This window comes from Stegastes partitus, unplaced genomic scaffold (assembly GCF_000690725.1).
Source record: "Stegastes partitus isolate 25-593 unplaced genomic scaffold, Stegastes_partitus-1.0.2 Scaffold59, whole genome shotgun sequence".
Taxonomy (NCBI): domain Eukaryota; kingdom Metazoa; phylum Chordata; class Actinopteri; family Pomacentridae; genus Stegastes; species Stegastes partitus.
The window spans coordinates 421,071-446,113 of record NW_007577790.1 but is presented as its reverse complement, the minus strand read 5'-3'; the positions used below and the strand labels follow the sequence as shown (position 1 = coordinate 446,113).

Here is a 25,043-nt window from a genome sequence, read left to right as displayed (position 1 = left end):
TGACTTCAGTTGGCACCCTCGCGTAAAGTTTACTTAGCAAACGTCCTTGTGTAAATCTTGTGTAACCGAACCTAGCCACGGCAAGTGATGGGTTAAATTTTCCTGCAAGAAGTTCGACTTTAGGAAATTAAGTGGGCTGAATTCGATAAACGAGCAGAAAAAGGCTGCAGCCCTCCTCTCCTCTCCTCTCCAACTGTCAGCCCTCCTAAGAAGTGGCATGTTGTCCTGTGTCAGAGCTCAGAGCGCACTCCTGCTTTTCATCCACTCTCCAAAAAGCGCGCAATTTATGTCATAATCACTGACTTACAGAGAGGGATTCTTTTTTTTTTTTCACTTTTATTGCCATGGCAAAATGGTCACTTTTATTTTTATACTTTTTCCAAGGACTACTTCCCATCATCTTTGGGCAGCAGCGCACAGCTGGCCCCTGGCGGCACCGGATTCAGTGGGAGAACAACGGGCAGGTTTACAGTTTAATGAGCACTGGATCAGAGTACCAGTCTCCGGTTCGGTCCAGAAGCCATTCGAGGGTTTATATGAGCGGCAGGAGGGATGGCACTGTGAGCCAAATGCCGGGAGCGCACAGAAGAGCGACCGGACAGAGTGAATTCAGACACTTCAGGACTGATCACGGTGTAGCGCCAGGATCCTTCACATCTGTTAGACAGGTTGCGCCCGTTAATGGTCGCTCGTCAGGGGCCCGTCAGCTGCCTGAGCGCCCTTACGGAGCAGGAGCTGCAGGTTATGCAGGTGCACGAAGATTTAACCCTGAAAACACTAACGCCATCAACTCCTCTTCTGTGGGGACTTCAACAAATTTCCTGGGCAGAAGAGGAGCTGCTGTCAGAGGGGCGAGCAGTGCATTACACACCAGAGGAGGGGAATCAGGGCCCGGAGCGCAAAACCAGCAGTTACGCGCGGCGCCAGAGGCGATGCCTGTCTCCAGGCAACCAGCTCAGACGGATCAGTCCATCCCAGCATATCCCACAACTGTGGGAACCGAATCTGAGGCTCCAGTTCCATTTCCTGCACTTAGTGAGGATGTTTTAAATGAAGTAGTCAGTAATGGTGAGGGCATGGTTAACGACGACCCTCGAAACCCGTTTAAAAACCACAGGAACTCTATTTTCTACAACATGTATCCCACAAGAGGGAGGTCAGTGGCCCGCTCGCAGCGTCCGCCTGGCACAGGGCACGGAACAAGATACTTTCAAAATGGTAAGTCAAGGGTCCTCTTCATGTCGCGGGAGCTTAGTCAGGTTAAAGGACAAGTTCACAGTCTTTCAACTCAGTGAAACTATCTTTCTTTCTGTAATTACTGTTCCTGATCAGACTATTATCTTTTGTTTGTTGTGGTTTGAGTACTTTAGAATAAAATCCAGATATTGATTTGACTAATTCAAACTGCCGAAGCTTGATATTAATTTAATATGAACAGTAGAATTTATTTTTTCATGAAACACATGATATCATAATCGCAATGGTCAATAAAAAGAGTGTGGATCATTACAGAATGTGTCACAACCATTCACATGACCACTGCTTTATGATGGATTTGAAAAACTGTGAACCTGCCCTTTACCTGGCATGGAGTTAAATGACTCCACACTAAAATGATGGTCCAGTGGGTACCGGAGGCAGGATAAAACCATCATTATATTTCAAATGAGCTGGTTGGGTGAATCATTTCATGGGAATTTACACTGGCACATTTCTCTGTCAGATTAAGTAAAAAGCTGATTGGCAACGAGAGAAAAACAAATCCTGTTTGGATGTCAATGACAGCAAAGACGTGTAAAACACATTGAAACATGCCAGCAAACGGCTACACTCATTTTCAGTGGATTGTTCACAGCAAGAATAAACAGGCAACATTAAGATCTCAAAAGAATTGTGCCTTTAATCTCCTCCTCCAGGACTGCCAGACCTCGTGCCAGACCCATACGCCATCCAAGCAGGTGCTTATATCCAACGCATGCAGATGTATGCGCTCCGCTGTGCAGCTGAGGAGAACTGTCTGGCCAGGTAAGCTGTGGTGCCAAAAGTGATTCACTTGCTCAGTATGCACACAGCTGCACGTACACACACACGTACACACACACACACAAGGTATTTCCTTTCACTCACTGATGGTTAATGTGACATGTTTTAGCACATGTTTTGGTTGTTTCAGGACTGCTTTCAGTTGTATCAGTTTAAGCAGTCGATGTGTTGGGATAACAGTTCTGTTGGTAGAGTTGCGAAAACAGTTTGATCTTATTATGGAGAAATGATTCTCCAACATGATGTCCTGCCAAGACATAAATGTTCTGGGTTGGTTTTCCCAAAAGCATTAAGCACAATGGAACAAACCCTTTGCGCTCTGTTACTTTTAAGAAAACTAGAGCTGGGAGCTCAGCCAATAGCTCTTTCCAGTACAGCTTATGCCTGTGTCCCCTGTGATCCATCCAAGGTCGGCTTATGGACCTGCCGTGCGAGACATCGACTTTAGAGTTCTCCTGCGGTTTCCACAGAAAGTGAAGAACCAAGGCACCACCGACTTCCTCCCTGTCAAGCCGAGATACCAGTGGGACTGGCACAGCTGTCACCAGTGAGTTTACTCAGCCTGAAAATACAAATGAACTGAGCTCACATCACGTTTTAAAATGTTTTTGGGATCAGTTTGGTTCTATTCAGATCTGATATGACAAGTCAGGAAAACACCACACCCTCCAAATTCAGTTAAGACAATAAAGTTGGAGCCCTACAACCATTCCTGCGTCAAGAAAAAGGTTATTATTAATTTCATCTCTGTCTTTTCTACACTTTCAGGCACTACCACAGCATGGACGCCTTCAGTAACTACGACCTGCTGGATGTCATCACAGGACGTAAGGTGGCCGAAGGACACAAGGCCAGTTTCTGTCTGGAGGACACAGGCTGTGACCCTGGAATCAGGCGGCGCTATGCCTGTACATCTCACACACAGGTAATATACAGTCATATGTTATGTGTGTGGTTTACACGATTCAATTCAATTTTATTTCTATAGCACCAGTTCACATATCTTGTCATCTCATAGCGCTTCACATAGCAAGGTGAAGACTTACGTGTTTTAAACAAAGAACAGAGAACCCAACAATCCAAAGTTGCCTTCAGATTTGATATGAGAAAGCAGTTTGCAATGGTGGGAAGAAACCAAAAAAAAAAAACCCACAAGAGGCCTGTCACAGCTGAGGAATCAAATACAAAGAGAGGGGACAGCCATCAGTCACATCAATGTTCAATCACAAACTGCAAAGCTGCAGGTTCATCCTTATATTCAGAGGTGAGGGTTAGTGGGGCCAGATAACCAATCAGAGCAGACTGGGCTTTTCAGTACAGGAGCCTTAAAGAGATTGGATCTAAAGTGCCTATAAAAATATCCACCCCCTTGGAGTTTTTTTTTCCCCTTTCATCCATTCATCCATTATCTATACACATCTTCATTGTCTATTGGGTCGCAGGGGGCTTGTGTCAATCCCAGCTGATTTAGGGAGGGTTCATTCTGGATAGCTCGCCAGTCACAGGACCAATGTATGCACACTCACACCAATGGGTAATTACGATCACTAACTAACCTAATAGTGTCTTTAGACTATGGGAGGATCTGGTGAAAACCCCCACAGGCTCAGGGAGAACATGCATACTCCACACAGAGAGACCACAGGCTGGGAATCCAATCCAGGACCTTCAGTGGAGCGACAGTGCTAACCCACTGCATCCCCCTGCTGCACCTTTTATTGCTTTTCAAAACATTTTGATTTTGCATTTCATGTGAAAGAAAAATAGATTTTTCACAAAGTAATGTCAATACATTAAAAAAATATGATACATAAAAATAGAGTTTCTTGCTAATCCACTTATAGAGACTTCTGAGAAATGTTTTTCAAAAGTAAAACTCTGCTGTGTGCCAAAATAAAAGGAAACATCCTGAGGTCATGGCAATCTATTTTCTGGGCTCTGTGATTCTGGCTTTGTGCTGCTTAGTGCTGGTTTCTTATAGCAGCTTTGCTTCCAAGAACTGTTTATATAACTAAAACTCAGAACTTCTTCATTTGCAGCACTTGCAGGAAAACATTAGTTAAAGAGCCTAAATCAAAGCTGTGAACGATACCGACAGGGTTGGGTTTGTGTTTTCAGGGACTGAGCCCAGGATGCCATGACATCTATGCTGCCAACATCGACTGTCAGTGGATCGACATCACTGATGTACCTCCAGGAAACTACATCTTGAAGGTAACGCACGTATCACGAGTTCAGATCTGTTTAAGTGCACACTTTTCTCCATTTATTGATTTGTATTTCATGACACAGCCTGCAAAGCTGCTCAGGTTTTTATGTCTGATTTTTTTCAGGTTACCGTCAATCCCAACCTCCATGTTCTGGAGTCAGACTTCACCAACAACATAGTGAGATGTGATATCACGTACACAGGAATTTATGTTCAGACACGCAACTGTCGAGTAACAAGGTACTGTAAGAGAATGAACACAGCATGTGCTTTATCTTCATTTTTAGACATTGCAGACATGTCATATACTTTACTGGGATGAATATTACAGAGAAAATATTAAATTGTGGATTATGTTCTTACTTACTTATGGGTTTAAATTAAACCAACCCTAATTCCTCTGTAAATATAACATTTTAAAAAATACCTGTGGTTTAGCTTAAGAAGGCGCAAAGCTACAAGCAGGACTAGTTTTCTTAGCTCGGGAAAAAAAAACAAAAAACATGTTCTTTAAACAGCAACACAGAACATAAGTACACCAAGTGATGCTGAATTCGGTCTATACTCGTATGCTTCCATACATGTTGGATTTTTGTTTGTTCATGTTTCCCTCTCTCTCTCTTTTCAGAGGTTGAAACATTTCCTGTAATACCTGCAGGAGTCTTGCAGCAAAATATCTCTCCCTACTGGACAGCACCATCTGAAAAAAAAGTGCAATTGGTAACATTTGTATTCCAGGTGTAGCTGTGAGCTACACTTCTGCTATGAAGTCTTACATTGCGTTTATTGGTCATAAATGCAAAATGAGTTTCCACCAATTTTGTAAATGAAACTAGTGATATCATCAGAATTACTTGATTGTGTATTTTTACAAATGATTTTTTTTTGTTGTTGTTGTTATTTTGCCTTAACAAATACAAGTACTGTTGTCAGATGCGTGTGTTCTTTGAGTGCTGGTTGATAGCTTAAAATGTCTGTCTTGCTGCTGTTTGTTGTCCTTGTCTCGTTTTGCTGCTTTTTGTTGCTGTTATGTGCACATCGCTGGTTGTTCTCGTTTTATTTGAAGGATAGGAAGTTCTATATTTTGGTTGCATGTTGACACAGCTCATGAAAAGATCGAAGTCAGCAGTGTGTAATGGATTCAGAATACACAACATTTTGGTCTGATGAGATGTCACATAAAGTGCAGAGGAAGTTTTTACACACCATCACTCAAACTGGAGTAAATAGTGCGTTTTCAAGTGAGTATTCATGGCAGGCGGATGGTGTACGTGGGATCAACCAAAATAGAACCGCAATGCCAATATTCATGATGATGAAGGAGCACCCGGTTAAACAGCATGAATCATAATGAGAGGAATGCGATGCATCGAGCTTTGGATGCACATTGACAATCAGTGCTGGTAGAATTCATTGTTGGTCTTTTCATGGAATGTGTTGATCACAGAAAAATAAAGAATATCTGCATCCTTTAACCTCTTGGTAGTCGTAATAGCAAACTGCCAGTAGTTATTTTATGTTAAATAGTTAGTGCAGTATGTTGGAGTATGTTTTCATGTATGTGCATAACTGAGTGAATGCAAAATATTGAAAACTGTTTGTACTGTTAAAACATTGTTGAAAGCCTTATTACATTCTGTTTGGTATGTTGGATTTGATGCAATAAATATTGAGGAGTTAGGAGTTTATTATGAGAACAGCTCTTTCCTTGTTTTTCAAAAAGATAGCCAAAAGCAATTGTTCCACTTTATCTGAAACATTTCTTCTTTAATTTGTAACTGCATGTCTTTGCTTTATGATGAAAAAAATCAAACTATAAAAGTTCTGGTAACAGTTTCAAATCCTACATTCCAGCTGGACAAGACCAACTTGTTCATGCACACTGTAGGACTTCATCAGCTGAATGGAGGAGCTTTACTTTGAGTGATGCGTGCAGATTGTGGCCTCAGAGACAAACAGGCCCGCAGGCAGACGCTGGCGGCATGTTTGCTGACAGACCTCTGTGAAGACGCAACGCTCAGGATCTTATACAGCCCTGCCATATCTACTAAAACACAGCCAGAGCAGGATGAATGGAGTCCTTTTCTCACTCTTCTCCTTGTTAAAAAGAGGATCTCTCAGCTACTGGTTAAGACTCCTTCCTGGCTTAGAATTCATCACATCATGGCTTAATTCACGTCTGTAGGAGATTGTCTAAGTCAACACTTGTTTTAATAGCACTGGGATATTTTCTCTGAGTGGGAGGATTGACAGAACCTGCCAGAGAATATCTCTGCCGAGTCACTCAAAGATGTTTTTACTGTGGACAAATGTGTTTTTGCAGCAAACACAAACAGTTTCAAACAGCAGAAGAATGACAGAAGAAACCTGTGTGGATCATATTCACCGTGGAGTGGGTACTGCTTCGCCTCATTCAAAGATATTTTTCCTTTGAACAAATCCCTGTCTCAAACCAGCTTTACATATGAAGAAGCGGTTTTGAATGTTGTACTGGAAAACAGAGCCCAGACAATGTATACGCTGTTAAATGCACAGATGTTGAGTATTTACAACAAAACCGAGCTCAGTCTCAGCTTAAGAAAGCGGTGAACCGAGGAGATTAAGCGCAATTGAAATGGTTTACGTTGGAAGTTGCCAAGGTGCTTCCCTGCCAGAATAGATTGTCTATGTTATTTAGAGTGTCTGGAAAATCCCCCCTACTCCTATTTAGCCAGCTTGATTCCCGTCTGCCTAGGAACTTTGAAGACAATATTTACGGACAGAGACCGTTTCAGCAGAGGATCTCTGTACTGTCGGGTTAAAGTCTAGATCTGCTACGTAGCCATGTTAACGGCTATGCAAGGCTGCAGTGAGGCAGTGCTTTGAGATAAATGCTAACATAGCAAGGCAAACATAATCACAATCTAAATGACATGAGGATAGGATATTTATTTAGATATACTATTTATCATATTTACCATCCATCCATCCCTTATCTATGCACCGCTTTATCCTCACTAGGGTCGCGGGGGGGCTGGAGCCTATCCCAGCTGACTTAGGGCGAAGGCAGGGGACACCCTGGACAGGTATATTTACCATCACTTAGTGAAATCTTATATAAATGTAGACCTGATGATGACATTAAATGAACAGTCAGGGGTTGTTAACTCTGGAGACCAAAACCTGTTGGCAGGTTGGAAAGATATGTGTTCCTTTTCCAAAAATTGGCAAAATAACACCATTGAGCAGAGCAAAAAAAACTGTAAAAGCAGAATAATTCATCAGATTTTCACCTTTCTGTACAACATACGGCTCTATTAGGCAAAATAGCCATATTTAAGCTAAAAATTGTGATATTTAAAAAAAATCTTCTCCCCCCAAAAAACTAAAAAAAAAAAACCCAAAAACTAAAAAACGAACAAATTAGATCTTGTAAAAGCCTCAAAGATTCTGTGCTCCTCAGTTCAACGGGAAAGCCATGATTGACTCAGCTGTGACCAACAGCCATGTGATAAAAAGGTTGAGAGTTTTCAAGTGAACTGCAGGATGTGTTTACCCAGAGCAGAGAGAAGATGACAAGAGAGAGGAAAATAAAACATGATGGATCAGTGAAATAAATGCAGCATGGCTGAAAAATGACAAACAGAGGAAGAAGTTGTCTGTAAGTTAGAGCAAGATACATTTAGCACAGTGAAATATCTTTATTTACAGTTGTTGTGTTAAGCTTCTAGTTTGTAGAAGTAAAATAAATAGGTCTAGACAAACTGCCTCTCTATAGCTTGTGGAGCTCAGATTTTTTTTTCTAATCTGGATAACACAGTACATGTTAATTCTATTTTTTCCCCCCTTTTTTTCATTATTCAAACTGTAAATTCATTGCAGAAGTAGAATAAAAATCTCCCAAAATCAAAGACTGGAGTCACTGTAAAGTCTGGGAACATTTTTACAGAAGTCATCTAATAATATGAAGTATTTCTGTCTGACTCACATCGCTGGACTGATTGACTGTCTGTGGCTAGGCTGCAGCTAAAAACAATATTTGATAGGTGCAAACTGATGAAAAACAAGAGGGAAAGATCTTTTCCATTAACCCTTGAACATATGCTTTCTTTTTGACTAAAAAGCTTGAAAATATTTTGCTCATTGGACTCTTGTGGTGAAAATTGTCCAGCACATAACGATTTAACAAGTAAGGTGAAGAACAACAGTATCGCTGTCGCCACTGTCACATTAGTGTCTTAAAATGTTTTACACCATTCACATCCTGAGACTTTGTGCTTTCAAATGACGTATGTTTGAGGCCTTTAAAAGTATAGTGGCAGAATTGTGTTAAAAACAGTACCAAAGTCGTATAACACAGTATTTCTTTCACCATTTGGTGCTACTCTGGACTTTTTCTTCTTTTGGAGCCATAATGTTGAACTTTAATCTGTTCCCCTCAATCAGATAATCAGTGTTTGACTCACTCTGTTCCTCAGAACCCAGTCGGTCTGCTCCTTTTTGGACTGGCTTGCCATTTTAAACATATCATGCTGTAGAGAAGACACTGTTTGCTCAGCTGTGGAGCTTCACACCAACATCTGGACGGAGTCTTTCGTTAGCCTCACACAAGCACAGAATGGCACTGACAATGGCAAATACAAAAAAAAGGGAGTCTGGCACCTCTCAGTTGGCCTTAGCGTACAGGTAGGTAAGGTGAGGAAGGGAGGAGCTCTGCCATGTGCTTGCCTGCGGCCTCCTCTGTACATATTGTGGCAAGGAGAGATATTTTGTGGATGCATCTGCACGTAGGTGGGCAGTGTCTGGAGAGGTTACTAAGGGCAGAGTTTGGTATTTGCAGGTCATATTTCAACAAAGCAGGGCCACGTGAGAGCTGGTCAGGACGTAACAGAGGAACGTGCTCTGCCTAAAGAGAATGTCTTGGCAGGTTAGTTTAGGCACCGAGCAGAGAAATTCCTCAGCACTTCTGTCATCTTACTGAGATTAAGAACAGAGCTGAGGTCAGCCGAAGACCAGCGAGGGTGTGCGGGCAGACACGCTGTGCTACTTCCTCACTTGGGGTCACTTAGACAACCAGTGTTGTAAATTTGGCCAGTGAAAATTGCATGGAGCTCAGAGACAAAACACAGTGGAGTCATCTTCGAGTGGGACTGATGATGAGTTCTGTTTCTCTTTCAGACTGGGTGGTATTGTGACTTGGGTGGTATTTGGAGGGACGGCTCAAAGGATTTGCTATTCTCTGATTTTTATCCACTGCTTTGTCTGTAAGCTCTTCAGCTCTCCCTTTAAACACTTGTATTAATTTTTCTGTGAAGCAGTCTGTTCAGTGTAATTTCAGATGCATAAAGGAAGCTCCTAGTCACGATGGAGACGGTAAAACAATGTTTTGATTGTGAGCTTATGAACACAACAAACTTTAGAAAATTATTTTCCTTGTGTGACTAACTTCAGAGAAAAAAATTAATTAAAATCGCAACTTAATTATAATCCTTTAAAGTTATTTTTCTTTCGGTTGTGGGTCCAGATTGTAAATAAAAAATAATACTAGTATTTTTTTTTTTAAACATACTTTTCCATAGTTAAAATACAAAATACATTTTGTAGCCTTAATTTTACTTGCGATCGTGTAAGTATTTATTTTTTGGCAAGTATTTTTTGTCAAAAGAAACCAATTGTCTTTTAAAAAATGGAAAATATTTTTGAATTTAAAAAAATAAATGTACAGTGTAGAATATAATGATAATATTGTCAGTAAAAGTATAAAAGAGGAGGTCACCTAATATAAGCAGGTAGACAGTAGTCCTCAGCCTACAACATATAAACACCTCTTTTCTACATCACAGGATTGTAAAATACTCAGGAGAGCTGAGTTATAAAGTTCTAAAAAATGTATGCCAATATATGCACAAATGTTACTTTCAGTTTTTAAATTACAATAAGTTAAGTAATATTTCTGATAAGTTCACTTTACTATTTCTTACTAATGCCAGTGGATGTATTGTGTGTACTGCACTGTACTGTGTAATTTACTGAGCTGAATTTCACAATGAAAGAGTAACTTTTTACACTCTTTACCGAAAAATCTCTCCGCTGACCCCAATGGTTTGACTTCACACCTCGCTGCAGTGATGCACAGGTGTGCTGCAGGACCCTGTGACATCACAGTTGCAGGGGCGGAGCCAAGGCGTGGCTCAGAGTGGCTCTGACCATCCTACACAACCAGGAGTGAAGCCCATTTGAGGACTATGCACAAACTAATGTTCCAGTTCTAATATCTTATATGTCAAAATTTCGCCCAAGCCCTAATGTTATTTAAATTGTAATTTTAGCAATTTAAAAAGCATATTTTGTTTGACAATTTTTTAAAAATTGATTTGTATTGCTGTACACAACAGTCATGAAGTACCCAAAAGAATTGGCTACTTACAGCAATTTGCCATACTGAAAAAAGAATGACCAACAATGTCTGTGCTTCTCCTGTGTGAGTGGGGGTGTCAGCCTCGCCACCCTGATAAAAAACTGCCTGGCTTCATCAACCATGTTTACAGGCACACTGATCACACTCACGTTAAGCTGTGGTCAAAGATGACACATTGAAAAGGAATATCCCTGGACTGGACTTTTGGCATAGTTGCTGCACTGTGTTACAAAAACTGTTTTCACCACACACAATTATCTGAAAAGGAACGGTTGTACGACAGTGAGTAAGTTTTTCTGAAAGCTTCCTCACTACATCAAACTCTACTGTAATTGCTACCACGTGTAAAATCAGGATGCTTTTACAAATAATGCATGAGTAGTTTTTGGTAATTAACTTCATACTAAGTAAGCTCTCAGCAGAAGAAAACACTTTTCCTTTTAAACAACAGCAGTTCTCCTCAGCAAACTTGCCTTGGTAGGTGGTTCAAAGCATCTCACAGTTGTCACAGTTCTTCTGTAGATTTGAGCTACCTCAGTGTCTTTGGACTGCAGGACTCCTTGTTCTTCTTTTGGTGAAAGATGGGTCTTTATGACTCTGGCTGTGTGTTTGAGGTTGTTGTTGTCATACTGCACACCTGATGGTACTATACATGGCTAAAAATCTAAACATCTAAAATTCCTGCAAGGAAATATGATATACTGACATATGCTGATGTTAACAGACATGCAATAAGTGAGTATTACTACTTATACTGGAACAGCAAATCAATTAGTCTTAACTTAACTTAATCTGAAACCTGTTTAGTGGTCAACTTTTATAAAACCGGTTGGAACTACATATCATTATCTGCAAGCTGCTGCTGTCTGTCTCTGCCTGGCTCTGTGTTTGAGGAGGCTGGTTGGATCTATTAGCACCTATCTGTTGTAGCTGCCTCTGAGACAAAGGCAGTACTCCAGCGTGCTGGATTTTTCCATCCAGAACCCTAATAGACCAGGAAACAATACTCCGCCCGACATCTACTGAACACCTGTGGCATTAACTGCATCCTACTCGTGTGTTATTTTTGGGTGGACGAGACAATCGGGAGGTGGCGGGACTCAGAGTCAGTGTTGTTCTTGGTTTGAATCTCTGTCTGACATTCCAGACGCACTCCAGTATTTACAAAGACGGCACAGCCAACGGCTCAGCCGGTGTGCCTTCTGTCTGACAAGATTCATAGACAGGGTGTGCAGAAGGCCCAGACTTGGACAGCAGGCCAAGAAATGGCCTTTCTCAAAGCTCATCAGGGTTTAGATGCTGCAGACATTATCTGAGATCCAGGCTTGCAGACTCTAAAGTAGCTGCTCGGAAGATTGATGGTTTTATTGTGACTTTGAATTGGTATTCACACAGCAGTCTGAACTTCCCTCACCCTAAGATATTTGTTTAAAAAGTCAGATTTCAGTCAAACAGACTAGTTGAAAGAAAGTTCTTTCAAAAAAATAGACTTTTATCTCTGTACCCAAACCATTTCTGTGAATAGGAAGCAGGGCAATGTTGTATCTGCAATATGGAAAATAGTCTGACACAGTTCATGACTAAACTATAGAAATATTCATTGTTTGAGGGTTTAAGAAAATGCAGTATTTAGAGGATACAATTCAGCATCTATGACTGATTATCTACTGCTGAAACACTTATCCCCAATTGTATACAATCACTTTTATATAGAAAAAATACCAAGCATCCCGAGCTCCTCACAGAAAAGGAAGTACTGCTTTTTTTCTGTTTAATCACATTTTGAATTATGAACATTAATCAATTCGAGCAAGATGGCAGCCAAGATTTTATTAAACCTTACTGATAGGTAGATGCTTTATTTACCCCAGATATGGAGATTCTTGTGTTATAGCAGTGAAATAGAAATATGATTTATTAATTTTGAGTTTAATTTGTTATTACTTTTTGACTTTTTTCCTTTTTATTGCTTTTCAACATTGAATCATGGTCAATTCAATTTGGGTTTTTGGACAAATCCTTACAACAACAACAAAAAAAACTCTTTTAAGTCTAAGTAAAAACATGAAGAATATAAAAGGTAAAATAAGTGACTGCATAAATATTCACCTCTTAGAAGTGACTCACCTAATTCAACACAGGTGCAGCTAATTGATGTGAGAAGTCACACTTAGTGAAGATCATCTGAGTGCAGTGAATGTGTCTCAGTGACTATAATATAAAGAGAACTGTATCTGGAAGGACAAGCGACTGGTGAATCAGTACTCCTGGATATAAACACACCATGTAGACAGTAGAACTCTCCAAGCAACTCTGTGAAAAGGTTTTTGAAAAGCATGAGTCAGGGCATGCATACAAGAACATTTCCAAGCCACTGAATATCTCTTGGGGTAGACTTAAATTCATCATTCAAAACGAAAGGAATATGTCTGTTCTTCACCAGTCAAAGCTTTTGGCGAAAAGAAAACTGAAAAAAGCTCATAATAAATCTTGACTAACACTCATCAGAAGGTATGTGGGAGACTAAAGTCAGCAGGAGAAAGGTTCTTAGGCCTGACAAGACTGAAATGGAGCTTTCTGGCCTTCAGACTGGACGCTGACTTTGATGGATACCAAACACTGCACATCATCACAAACACACCATCCCCACTGTGAAGCATGATGGCGGTAGCATCATGATGTCAGGATGCTTCTTGGCAGCAGCCCTAGGGGGACAACTTGATGCAGTCCGCAAGAGTACTGCAACTTAGTGGAAGATTTGTTTTTCAGCAAGACAATTATCCAGAACATACAGCCAAAACCACACAAAAACATTTTAAAGACAACATTCACCTGAATGCTCTGGAGTGTCCAAGTCAGACTCAAGGCCTCAGTACAATTGAGATTATGTGGCTGGACTTGAAAAAGCCTTTTTTATGATCCCTGGTACCTGACAGAGCTTGAGCAGCTTGAGCGGTTTTGCGAAGAAGAATGGGGTAACATTGCAGTGTCCAGATGAGCAAGGAACTATATACACAATGCACATTCTTAATGCTGTAGTTACGGCCAAAAGTGTGCCGACTAAATATTGACATGAAGTGGGTGGATACATATGCAATTGCTTATTTTATGTTTTACATATGTTATTAATTGACATTTTGTTTTAAAAATCTGTTTTCACTTTGACATAAATCTTTTTTGTTAATATTCTCGAAAAAGCCAAAATAAATTGACTATGATTCAATGTTAAAAACCAACAAAAGGGGAAACTTTACAGGCACGGAGTCTATTTATTGTTTCTGCAAATTTAGTGTGGTGTATTTCTGATGGAGAAATCCACTCACATTTGAAATAAAATAGTCTAAAATCAAATTAAAGCTTCAAAAGCCAAACTTTTTGTTTTTTAAAAAATCTAAATTTTGATCTGCTTGAGTTGTCTTTGTAAGTGTATTTACAGTTAACACTACATGCAGTTTCCACTCCAGTAAGTCAAGAGAAGTTATGCAAGATAACTTATGTATTTGCCTATTTGTTAAACACATGAGTTATTCCTAACTCTAAATGGCAGGATTTTCATACATGCTTATATTATTATCCATAATCAGTGTGTCTGTACTTGTGCAGCAAACAAATAGCAGTGTATGCCAATTTGGGGTTATTTAAGGCTAACGTTAAGAGTTTTTTCTGGACTAACTTGGGCTGACCTGATGGGCCTCTTGAAGTTTATTCCTCATGAACCACAGTCTCAATGTTATCAGCTGCTGCTTCTGACTGGAAATCATTGTGTCATGTTAGAAAGCTTTGGCACCATCAAGGAAAAAGGTTTGAAAATGCACTGATGTCATACTGAAAAATCTTTTAACTGCATTTTGACTGGTTTCCAAGAAGTTGCTTTATTTCTAAATAGTGAAAATGTGTATAAATTAAACTCGCAAACATACACTCTAAAAAAAGTAGCTTAAGAGACCTAATCCCAGTAATTTATTGATTTAGATAAATCTTTTAAGTTGTAAACATCATGGGTGGGATTGTTATAAAATCATGGGAAATCAACCTTTTATCATGTGTAAAATAAAGTCACCATACTGCATTCATTAATTTAGAGCTAAATTCAACTTGTGGTAACTTAATGAAACTGGCCAGATAATTACATTTGTCCTCGTCTTGAGTTCAGGATGTTAAGTCCCTTGTCCTCTCATTAAACGTGCCTGGACAGTTACAGGCATGTAATGCTAGGCTGAACAAATACAATACAAAGGACATCTCAATGTGTTCATCAAGCGTTTTACAAATAAGTTCCACTAAAGCAATACATTTGGGAATATTTTCAGCTGTGATATAACCAACAGTGGACTCATATAGAGTTCAGGCTACACTTGCTAATACAGCTGAGGGAATATGTTGTGCTGCTTCACACAGCTAATGGTGGTCTTATTCAGCAGTGGAATCTGCCCATGTGTGCGTGAATGGATGAATGAGAAAACACTGTAAAGTGCATTGAGTACCACCAAGGAAGAAAAACGCTATAGAAGTGCAGACCATTTACTGTCCTGTTCTTCAGTTTAGCAAAAAAATAAATAAATAAAAAAAATTAAAAACTGTTAAGGATTGTTCAAGGTTTTTTTTTTTGACAAATCTGTTCAGTTAGAGAGGGCTTTTCATATTTTTTTATAATTTGTGGGGCAATTGAAATTTGTGTTAATTAAATAAATGTGGTGAAATACACAACTTCAATAATGTAAAATTTAAAAGGTCACTTGCCTAAAACACTTTGTTGTTAAATTAATTAATTTCTTTAAAGCTACTACATCAAGAAAAACATGAGAAAAAATATCCAAAACCACTGAAGAAAATCTAATTTATTGACATGGTGTAGCGCAGAGTAATTTTACAGTGTTTGAGCAGAGTTGTAGGTGAGCTGGTGTGCTTGAGCTGCACTCAGTGAGGAGGGGTGGATGGAGAGCAAGTCAGGGACTACATAGATCCACACATTCTAGAGGAAGAGGTGGTAAAGCTACATTTAAGCCAGGAAGGGATTTCTTTGGTAAAAAAAAAAAAAAATCCCCTTTAAATATCAAACCTGGACTGCAAGGTGGCGCAATGGTTAGCACCGTTGCCTCGCAGCAAGAAAGTTGCCGGTTTGCGTCCCGGTGTGGACACCTGGGATCTTTCTGCGTGAAGTTTGCATGTCCTCCCTGTGCAGCGTGGGCTCTCTCCGGGTTCTCCGGCTTCCTCTCACAGTCCAAAAACATGTTGAGGTTAATTGGTGATTCTAAATTGTCCGTAGGTGTGAATGTGAGTGTGCTTGGTTGTCTGTCTCTAGGTGTAGCCCTGTGATAGACTGGTGACCTGTCCAGGGTGTCCCCTGCCTTCACCCTGAGTCGGCTGGGATAGGCTCCAGCCCCTCCGTGACCCTAGTGAGGATTAAGTGGTGTATAGATGGATGGATGGATGGATGGATGGATGGATGGATGGATATTAAACCTTGATATGCAGTGATGCATTTTTAGGAGTATAATCAATGACTGGAGAGTGACTTTAATTGGAAAAACCACAGCAGCTGTTGTTCATCCAAATCAGTGTTTACTGGTTACTAAAAAAATCCCTATGACGTTTAAGTGTCATTAATCCACCACCTGCAGTGATAAACTGGAAAGCTTTACAGGTGTAGCAACGTTTGTTTCCTCAGTGGTAGCTGTATGGATTTGTGTTGACACTGAAGTCTGGGATGTTCTGATTGGAATTCATTACTATTGTCTAACGTATACACCCAACAGCTACTCAAAAATAGATCAATAGTCAAATTGATTAATAGAATAGTCCTTAGTTTCACCCCTAGTTTTTCTTGTTATTAAACCATGACTTTTTTTTTTTTTTTGAGGGCCCAAAACATTATTTATTTAAAATTTTGACAAGAAATAATGGCCTCTGGCACATGACTTTGCCCATCAATCTGCAGCAGCTTATCGACTCTTTACAGCCACTATATTGCCACGATTGCTCAATTACTCAAACTGCTGTAGGCTGCAGACACAGACAGCAAGTGACAAAGTGGCCAGGACAGTTAACAGTTTGCATGTGTCATCTTCCATCTGTCACTGCAACTCACCATCAGTGATACATTCACAAAGAGAGGCAGAAAAGGAGGGATGTTTTGTAAGGTAGAGGGACTGCAGCGGCTCTCTGAGGGCGGCAGTGTCCTATGATAGCAGCAGGAGCTCGTGAGAGCACAGTGGTGAAATTCTCAGACAAGATTTAAACAAACAGAGACGCAGACGCTGGCCTGGCCGGCCCGGGACACCGCAGCAATCGTCCTGACAGAATAAGGCCACGAGAGATCACACACTGCCATCTCCAGATCAGAAGTATTTCTACAGCTTGCACAGCCACGCTTACCTCAGTCAGGCTTGGTAAAGGCATAAATCATTTCCCAGAGTCACAGATGATAAAATGCTGGCATCATTTCTTTTATTTCAGATTTAAATGTGGGACATTCGGTGGTCAATGCAACATCTCTGGAAATCGATATTTAAGATGTCAGATTGATTTGTGTGAGAAAAGTGCAGGAGAATTTATTATATTGCAATTTAATCTCAGCTCTGCCTTTCCAACTTTCCTGTCTCCTTGCAGTTTTTTTTCCTCTTACATACCCAACAACCATGTAGCAGGCAGAAAAACTGTATTTTATATGGAAAATATCTTTACAATAGTTTGGATGACATAAACCTTAAGGTTAAGTAGTATCCAGACTGGTATAAGCTGCCTGAAAAAAAAATACATACAAATATATTATTACTTTCATGAAAAGATATTGTTATGTTTCTTTTGGTGATTGTTGGGTAACAGTTTGCATTTTATCCTTTTCATTGTTTGTCACACATCACCAGCTTAAATTCTCAAAGATATCTCACTGCCTCTCCTCCATGCTCCTGTGCTTGCATGACATACAGTTGCAGGTCGACTCTTGGGTGAGTTTTCCCTTTGGAAATATCCCCACCTTCAGGCCGTGCTCTGTTTCCACCAGCTGACAGCTTGTCTTAGTGGCATCAGTTCCTGCTGAAAACACATCAGAGAAGGGATGGGGGGAAAAATCATTTCAATTCAGAACTCAGAAGCTCGCATTCAGTGCTGCTCCTCAATCAGATACTGTATATTCAAACTGTGTCTCAAGGCTTTTGTTGTAGCATCTTTGAGTAATGGAGCCACAAAAACAGAGCATGTTTATGTGTGAGTGCAGTGTGTGTCCTTGTGAGTCACATTGCCTTGCTTGTAAAGGAGCACTGTAAATCAGGGTTTTATCAAGCATGTGGCAAGACGTTTGTTTGTCTGGTCTTATGCTTGCGCTTTCGTGATGACCACAAAAAGTTTTAGACCTTGAGAGTAAGGACATTTTTGGAAAGTAGAGGCCAGGAAAGTTGTTCCTTAATTAGTCACCACACATCATCAGCAATGACTCAAAAACAGGACATAAGGGGGGGAAAAATCAAGTTAAACTTCCAACAAAAGTTATAAAGCCATAAAATATGCAGTATGTGAGCAGCACGGTGCCCCCTCATCCAGTGTGCAGAAAGCAGACAACCCAAACCAGTGCTCCTGTACAGGAATGCTATCTGACTGACTGTTTTACTGTCTAGAAATTGGTTTCAGGTATGCTGATTAAGCACATTTATTGAGAATTATTCACTACATTGTACCACAAGATTTAAATTAAAATGTTGAGTTTTTAAAACTTTCAACATTTCAGCTGATGTTGTGATTTATAAGGAAATATGGGGTCTGAAGATTCTGGTGACCTCCTACTTCTCCCTGTCAGTTATCCAGCAGTGTCGGTAATATAGGCAGCAAACTTTATAAATAACATTTGCTTATTCTAGTTTTCTTCTGTTTATATAACAAGATTAAATGAGTGTTGTTCTAAGCTACACACACACGCATTAGATCATGGGAATTCTATGATATTAACAAAATATATCAATAGAGCTAATAATGTGTAATATAAAAAAAATATACAGATGGGTTAAAAGTTAATAGAAAACCCAACTCTGTGATGCTTTGGAGGATGTTTTGCTGTCATTGTTCAGGTCCACTTGTCCCTTCAGACGGAAGGATCAATGAGTGCTCACCTTTATCCTATAATATAACATTTCTATCTGATGATCTCTTCCAAATAACAGTGCCCACCTTTATAGGACATGAGTGCCCAATCACTGGATCGAGGAAAATGAGGGAAACATGTGAAAAGGCAATATCTGTTCTTCACTTTTGCATGTGAATGTGACATACTCTAAATATCAAACTTTCTTGGGTTTTTTCCTGCTGTATTTTTTTTTAATGCAGTTAAGTTAGTTAATCATGACCAGACTTGTGAACCACATTAAAACAAAACTGTTGGGGATTCTTTCAACAATGAAGAAGAAGTGTGGAGGGAAAGCTTTTTAGTGCGCAGCTGGGTTGCTTAGTACAAAATGTCTTGTGCTATTTTAACATTGAACCTGATTAAGGTGACTAATTCAGATGATTCAGGCCTTTGAAATGCCAACAGCATTGATGCTTTAAGAACTTTGAAAGGACAGTGTCGAACACAGAAGCAACATTACATAACCGATATTCAAATAAATGGAAAGTTCAAGAACGTGCTCATTTTGGACCTGTTTCCTCTTCCAGCCAGCCTCGACCTGAAAGCTGCAGCCTTGGAAGCGCGTCTCCCTGTAGCAATATGTGGAGAGTAGCTTTGCTGTGCCGGGTTGCTCCTGTTTATATGGACGTCACAAATATACCAAGAGTTTGCCTCACTCTGTTCTGGCACGTGGCCAGGGGGTTTTATGATTAAAACCAGATTGTGCTTGCCCAACTCCAAGAGGCCAGAAAAATAGATTGCAGTTACGCATACTCTGCACAAGAGGGAAGTACAGAAACATGCACATTTGTATCTGCAGCATCTGCAAAGGTGGACTCTTTAGAGGAGTGCTCAACTGTATGTACATGATGTTTAATTTTCCATTTGTGCTGCAGGGACTTTTTCACAGATGCCATCTTGTTATTAAGTCTGCTTCTAGTTCACTGTCAGTAATGATACATCTGACTGTGGCACGAGAAGAAAGGCTTAGTACCTCCTCATCAACCCCTAACAGTAAATTATGCCAATTCTGAGTCAGAGCTATGATCATCCTGTAAATCTAATGATGCCTTTTTTGTGTCACATGATTGGAGTCAAGCAGCTATGGGGTCTTCTTTTGCCAAATACCACTGAGCTCCTGCCAAGTCTTAGTTCCTTCGAAGTTATGACTCAGTTACGCTGCAAAAAAAAGAGGTCTGTCTCAAGATTTTATCTGGCGTCTGCTTTCAGATTCAACAGATTAAAGTAATTTAAAAAGGAAAAATAACAGGATTTTTAAACTTCTGGAATTGTAAAAATATACATTTGTAATAACCAGCAGCTAATCTGTTGGGGTTTTTTAAAAGCAGAAATTCCTCAAATCTACCCATAAAAGCAGAATTTTACTCCAGTGAATGAAATTTTCTTTTTTTCTCTTGCCAAGACAGACACATTTTGCAGTGTGGTGAAGACTGGGAAATCATGTGACATCAACAAAAGCAGACACATTACGCCCCCTCCACCGCCGCCCACACACAGACACCGCACACACACATACATCAAACACATACATCTTTTTTGTAACAGGGAGGAACACTGCAATTCATTTCCTGACTTTAAACACTATGCTGCCAGTAAACACAGCAGACGTCATTTGCTGCGTGCCCTTACTCAAACATCAACACTGTTAAAGAGTAGAGACATGAAAAAGCCCCCTGAACCTACCATGAGTTGTTCCCCTGCCTGGTCCCTCTCTGACCTCCACTCACTGCAGCAGGGTCTCATGTTTCAGGCCCCCGTGGCACTGGGGCAGACCACCCCCCCTCCTTCACACCATGCTGGTGCTCTGACGTCCTCTCCCAGGGTTGGCAGGGGTCCTTGCAGGCTTGGAAGGCGCATGTGCACCTTTCCCACACCGACCGTTTTGGGGGTAGGGTGGAGGTTTCTGAGTTCTTGGGTAGGAGGTGCTGTTCCCTATGATGACTTTAGGGTCTAGGGTCTGTGGGTGGGGTTCTATCCGAGTTTGACCGGTGTGGTTGGAGTCTCTGGGGGGGTACAGGTGAGGCGGGTGGCCGTTTACACCCGGCCTTTCCTGGCTGACATCCTTATTGAGACTTGGAGGGATGAAGCGACTGGTTTTGACAACTGATGCCATGTGGACAGGGGAGGGAGAGTTAGTTCTGAGGATGATGCGGTCTTCATCAATGTGTTGTGATGCCTGAACTGACGTAGGCTTGTGATTGGGCAGCGGGGCCAACCTGAGGTCTCCTAAATGAGTAGAGTCTTGAAAGATGTTGGCTGACCCCTGAGTAATGCAGAGCGCCTCCTCAGTGAGGTCGATACTGGCTGTGAGACGATCAATCTGGTCCACCACCTGAATGATAATATAGAGAGTGAATACAACCAAACTGAAGTACAAGTTGAGATACATCACTTTACTTGCATATTGCCATTCAGTTCCACTTCACTACAGTCTGCAGGGAAATAGGATTCTTACTACTCAACTGCCTCAGTGTCTTCAGCAGCTTTAGCTATCAGGTGCACTTTAAGATAAATCAAAAAATAAATTATACACTTGTGAAATACGACGCATTATGAAAGGGTAAACCTGGTTTTTGTTTGTAGTCCTTCAAAGAAAAATCTGTGTAGTTGAGGCGCCTTGTTATGTTTCAAATTTGTAGTAAGAAGCAGTAAAGTTCTTCAATAGCTAGCTAAGAACAAAAGTTTCTGTAGTAGAACTTTAGTTTTATTTTTTCTTACTGTAACCTATTGATCATCTCCTGACCCCTTGGATTTATCTTGTGACCCTTTGGAGGGACCTGACCCTAGTTCAGAAACTGCTGTACCAAACCAAAATTTTGTATTTTGGTACATTCTTAAAATTAGTTCCTTCTTAACCAGTCAAAATAATACAGTCCATTTAGAGACATTAGTATTAACAATGTAATAATGTAATATTTGATAATGTATTGGTTACAAGGGGCAAATTTAAAGACTGAGTACTTTTTACTTTGATAGTTGCAGTATAGGCCATGCTTTCACATACTTTGACTTTGTGGGATTTTGAAGCAGTGCATTTATGTGTAATGAAATGTTTCTACATATTGTACCTCAGTAAGCAATCTGAATATTTCTTACACTGCCACCAATCGGCATTTATAACCACAAGTTTGTTATTAAATGAAGCAATAATCAACAATTTAACCAGTTGCTCAAATCCAAGCTGTTTTTTGGACCTCTTTTGTTTCCAACTGTGTCAATTTCCAATTACTGAGGTTTTTATATGTAACAGTAAAATGCCTGGACTTGCACAGATGCGTTCAGCTGTGAATCAATGCTATTCTACAGCTGCATGCAAAATGGATACTGTAAGAGCAAGGCATAATTTAGTAACAGTCTCAAGCCAGGCTTTTTAATGTGCTGGCCGGAACACTGCCAATTTCAGCAGTGTTCTGCAAAAGGTCAGAGCAAATCGCTTTCAATCAGCGCTTCGGTAAGAGATGATGACTGAGTCACAAACAATACAGTCCGCATGCACACTTACACATGTTGACATGCTCTCGTGAACATGTACACCCAGATACACGACCTGTGTCAGACTGTTCTGCACTGTGGGTCACTTAGTCAGAATGCAGGTTTTGTGGTAATCATTTTAAATGTCACAGTATCCAGAGGGGAACTGATAAAAGGCTGGGACATCTGCACCAGACTGTCATGATTAGACACCTGCTAGACATGATTAAACATCTGTAATAATAGGCCCTCCTACCTCTTTCATCTCAATGTGAACTTGCTTCAAACCCCCCAACACGTCCTCCAGATCTGTCACCACTTGTCGGATTTGATCCCTCACTGAGTCTTGGCTTCTCTTCTGCTTTGCTACCTCCAAACACTGGCGCTGGTGGTCGTTGTTGGTTGTCAACTTTGAAATTTCTGGACTGGTGATGGCAGAGGGAGGGACACAGGACCCCTTTCGTCTGCTTTGGGTCAGATGCTTTTGTGGAACTTCAGTGGGGAAGAATCCTTTATGAGAGCTACCGCATCCATTTAAACCCTCCTCTGATCCACCCGTCAGTCTGCCCTGGTCCTGATGGTTATCTCTTTCCTCTCCTCCCTCAAAGAACACAGGCCTCAATCTACTGTGGCCATTTGGCATGTGCAAATGACTTGGCTGGGGATTATGTAGCTCCAAGTGATAGCTCTCAGATTTGCATCCACAGCTTTCCTCCTCATCCACAGCAACATACCTGACAGTCCTTCTGTGCCTGTGTCTCTGACCTTTGACCTGAAGATGAGGAAGAGGATGTGGTATCCCAGCGTTGACCGGGTGTGCCCTGGTGTCGCTGCGCACCACACAGCCACACTGTTCTCTGACAGATGAATAGTGTCTCACCCCAGGCTCTGGTGGGTAGTTCCAATGGGCAGGGTTCAACTCCCAGGGGCAGACTTGGCTCAAGTTTTCTGACGGGCTGTATGGGCCCGGCCCTGCAAACACAGGCTTCCTCTGTGGGCTGCAATGACCGCTTCTCTCAGCTCTGTCCACTACGAAAGCTCTGTCTCCTACGTCTTTAACCCGAGGAGCCTGGATGTCTCTCCTGCAGTCCAGCGATGGGTGGTCCATCTGTCTGGCTGATGCTGGTTTGTATCCCGGCCCACCGTGATAGCCGTATGGCTGCTCATAGTGGATGCAGTGCTGGCAGGGGCAGGGGGTGGGGGTGTTGTTGTGCTGAAGAAATCGGTGGTGTCCCGTTGTTTGTGCGCCTTCTGTGTACATGTCCAAAGACGTCCTGAGATTTGTGTAGAAAACGCCTTAGAAAACAACTGGTTTCCTCCCCTCCCAGCTCTCTCCAGGCCAGTCATTCGCTCACTCTGTTTTCCTCATCTGCCTCTTCCCACAAGAAAACTTTTCTCCAGCTCTTTTTTTACTCTCTGCCCAAGACTTCGCCCTCCCCTTCCTTCCTGTCTGTTGTTTCCCTTCTTCTTCTTCTCTCCTGTAGTTGTTAATCTTTATGTCCGTACTTTCCCGAGTCAGCCTTCTCCTACTTCACCTAACTTTTTCTTACTCCTTCTTCTTCCTCACCCTGTAGCCCTCTCTCCTACATGGGGCCCCTCTCCACCTCCCTCCCTCTTCGTCTCTCTTTCTACCTCTCCCGCCTCGTTGTTCTGTCTCATTTGCTGCTGCAGGCTTCCAGTCTCTCTCTCTCTCTCTCTCTCTCTCTCTCTCTCTCTCTCTCTGGCAATGTATTTCCCGTTTCCTCCCCTCCCCTCTCCCGCTCACCTCTCTTTCTCCACCTCTTACTCCGTCTCTTGCCTCTGGTATATTCTCTCACATACACAGCTGTACCTTAATCTGAGAATTTCGTCTTTCCCACCACATGAAATCCAGCAGCTGTGTGAGGCTCCTCCGCTGAAGGACTCCACATAGGTTTCTGCCTCTCAGAGAGTGCGTGAAAGAGTCCTCGCTCCAGTGCTGAGCTCATTAGCCAAACTAAAGCCTTTGCACTCTGCAATTAAACGCTGCCTGGGATTCCTCGGCCAGAGACTGAGAGAGAAGGGGAGGGGAGGAGAGAAGCACTGGGGGAGGTGGGGTTTCTAACATACACAGACAAGGGAGTAGACAGCACTCTGAGTCAAGGAGACAGAGCCACTGCCTTTGTACAAGGAGAGCATTTTTCATTTTTCTCTACCTCTCTCACCACCAATTTCTTCCTGTCTTTGTCCTTTGCCACTCCTGTCTTTCCCACTCTGTCATTGTCTCGGTGAAAATGACTTTACCTCAACAGTTGAGCAAAACTTGACTCTGCTGAGGCAAGCACAGACAGTATAGTAGCTGTGGAGTAAGTATATGTTCCACTCCAGTCCATACAATAGTGATTAAATGTCACTTTAATGGCACACTGTCAGAAATGTGCTCCAGCTTTGTTAAATTCATCATCTGCTTCATTATACATCAGTCTCTTCTCACTATAGATAACCATAATCTCCAGATGAATGGAGCAAAAAAAACAAAAGCAAAATTAAGCAGGATGAGCAATCAAGAGCTCTCTCTCTTTCCAAAATAGCATAACGCGCCTGTGTTGCGGCTCTTTGTCCACAGTGACTAGGGACAGCTAGGCATTTATTTTCAAAGAAAATAACTGGAGCTTTGAAAACAATGGGTTGTGAAAAAGAACTACTGAGAATAACAGCAGAGGAAGATGAAGGAGATTCATTCGTCCCAGCTGGAGGATGAGCGGACCAGTCACAGCTGCTTGGAAAGATTGTTGTTCCAGATGAAACACAGCACACTGATCTGACTTATATATATAAGTCAGATCAGT

General features: G+C 41.3%; 2 protein-coding genes across 3 annotated transcripts; one reads left to right on the top strand and one right to left on the bottom strand.

Annotated features, from left to right (window-relative positions):
- Window positions 1-222: 222 nt before the first annotated feature.
- On the top strand, window positions 223-5,949 carry LOC103353051 (protein-lysine 6-oxidase-like). The gene is made up of 7 exons (XM_008275807.1): window positions 223-1,218; window positions 1,917-2,025; window positions 2,453-2,590; window positions 2,812-2,968; window positions 4,162-4,257; window positions 4,377-4,492; window positions 4,881-5,949. Exons 1-7 carry the CDS (start codon window positions 345-347, stop codon window positions 4,885-4,887), a joined length of 1,497 nt encoding a protein of 498 aa, XP_008274029.1. The 5' UTR covers window positions 223-344; the 3' UTR covers window positions 4,888-5,949.
- An 11,122-nt stretch (window positions 5,950-17,071) lies between these two features.
- On the bottom strand, window positions 17,072-23,978 carry LOC103353049 (uncharacterized). Of its 2 annotated transcripts, none has more exons than XM_008275805.1 (3): window positions 22,493-23,978; window positions 20,449-21,097; window positions 17,072-17,684 (listed from the first exon to the last, which is right to left on the bottom strand). In XM_008275805.1, the coding sequence occupies exons 1-2, from the start codon at window positions 23,495-23,497 to the stop codon at window positions 20,552-20,554; spliced, it is 1,551 nt and encodes a 516-aa protein (XP_008274027.1). In that variant the 5' UTR covers window positions 23,498-23,978; the 3' UTR covers window positions 17,072-17,684; window positions 20,449-20,551. The 2 variants fall into 2 exon arrangements, with proteins under 2 accessions (XP_008274027.1, XP_008274028.1); XM_008275806.1 differs by having other exon boundaries at window positions 17,072-17,681.
- Window positions 23,979-25,043: the final 1,065 nt, after the last annotated feature.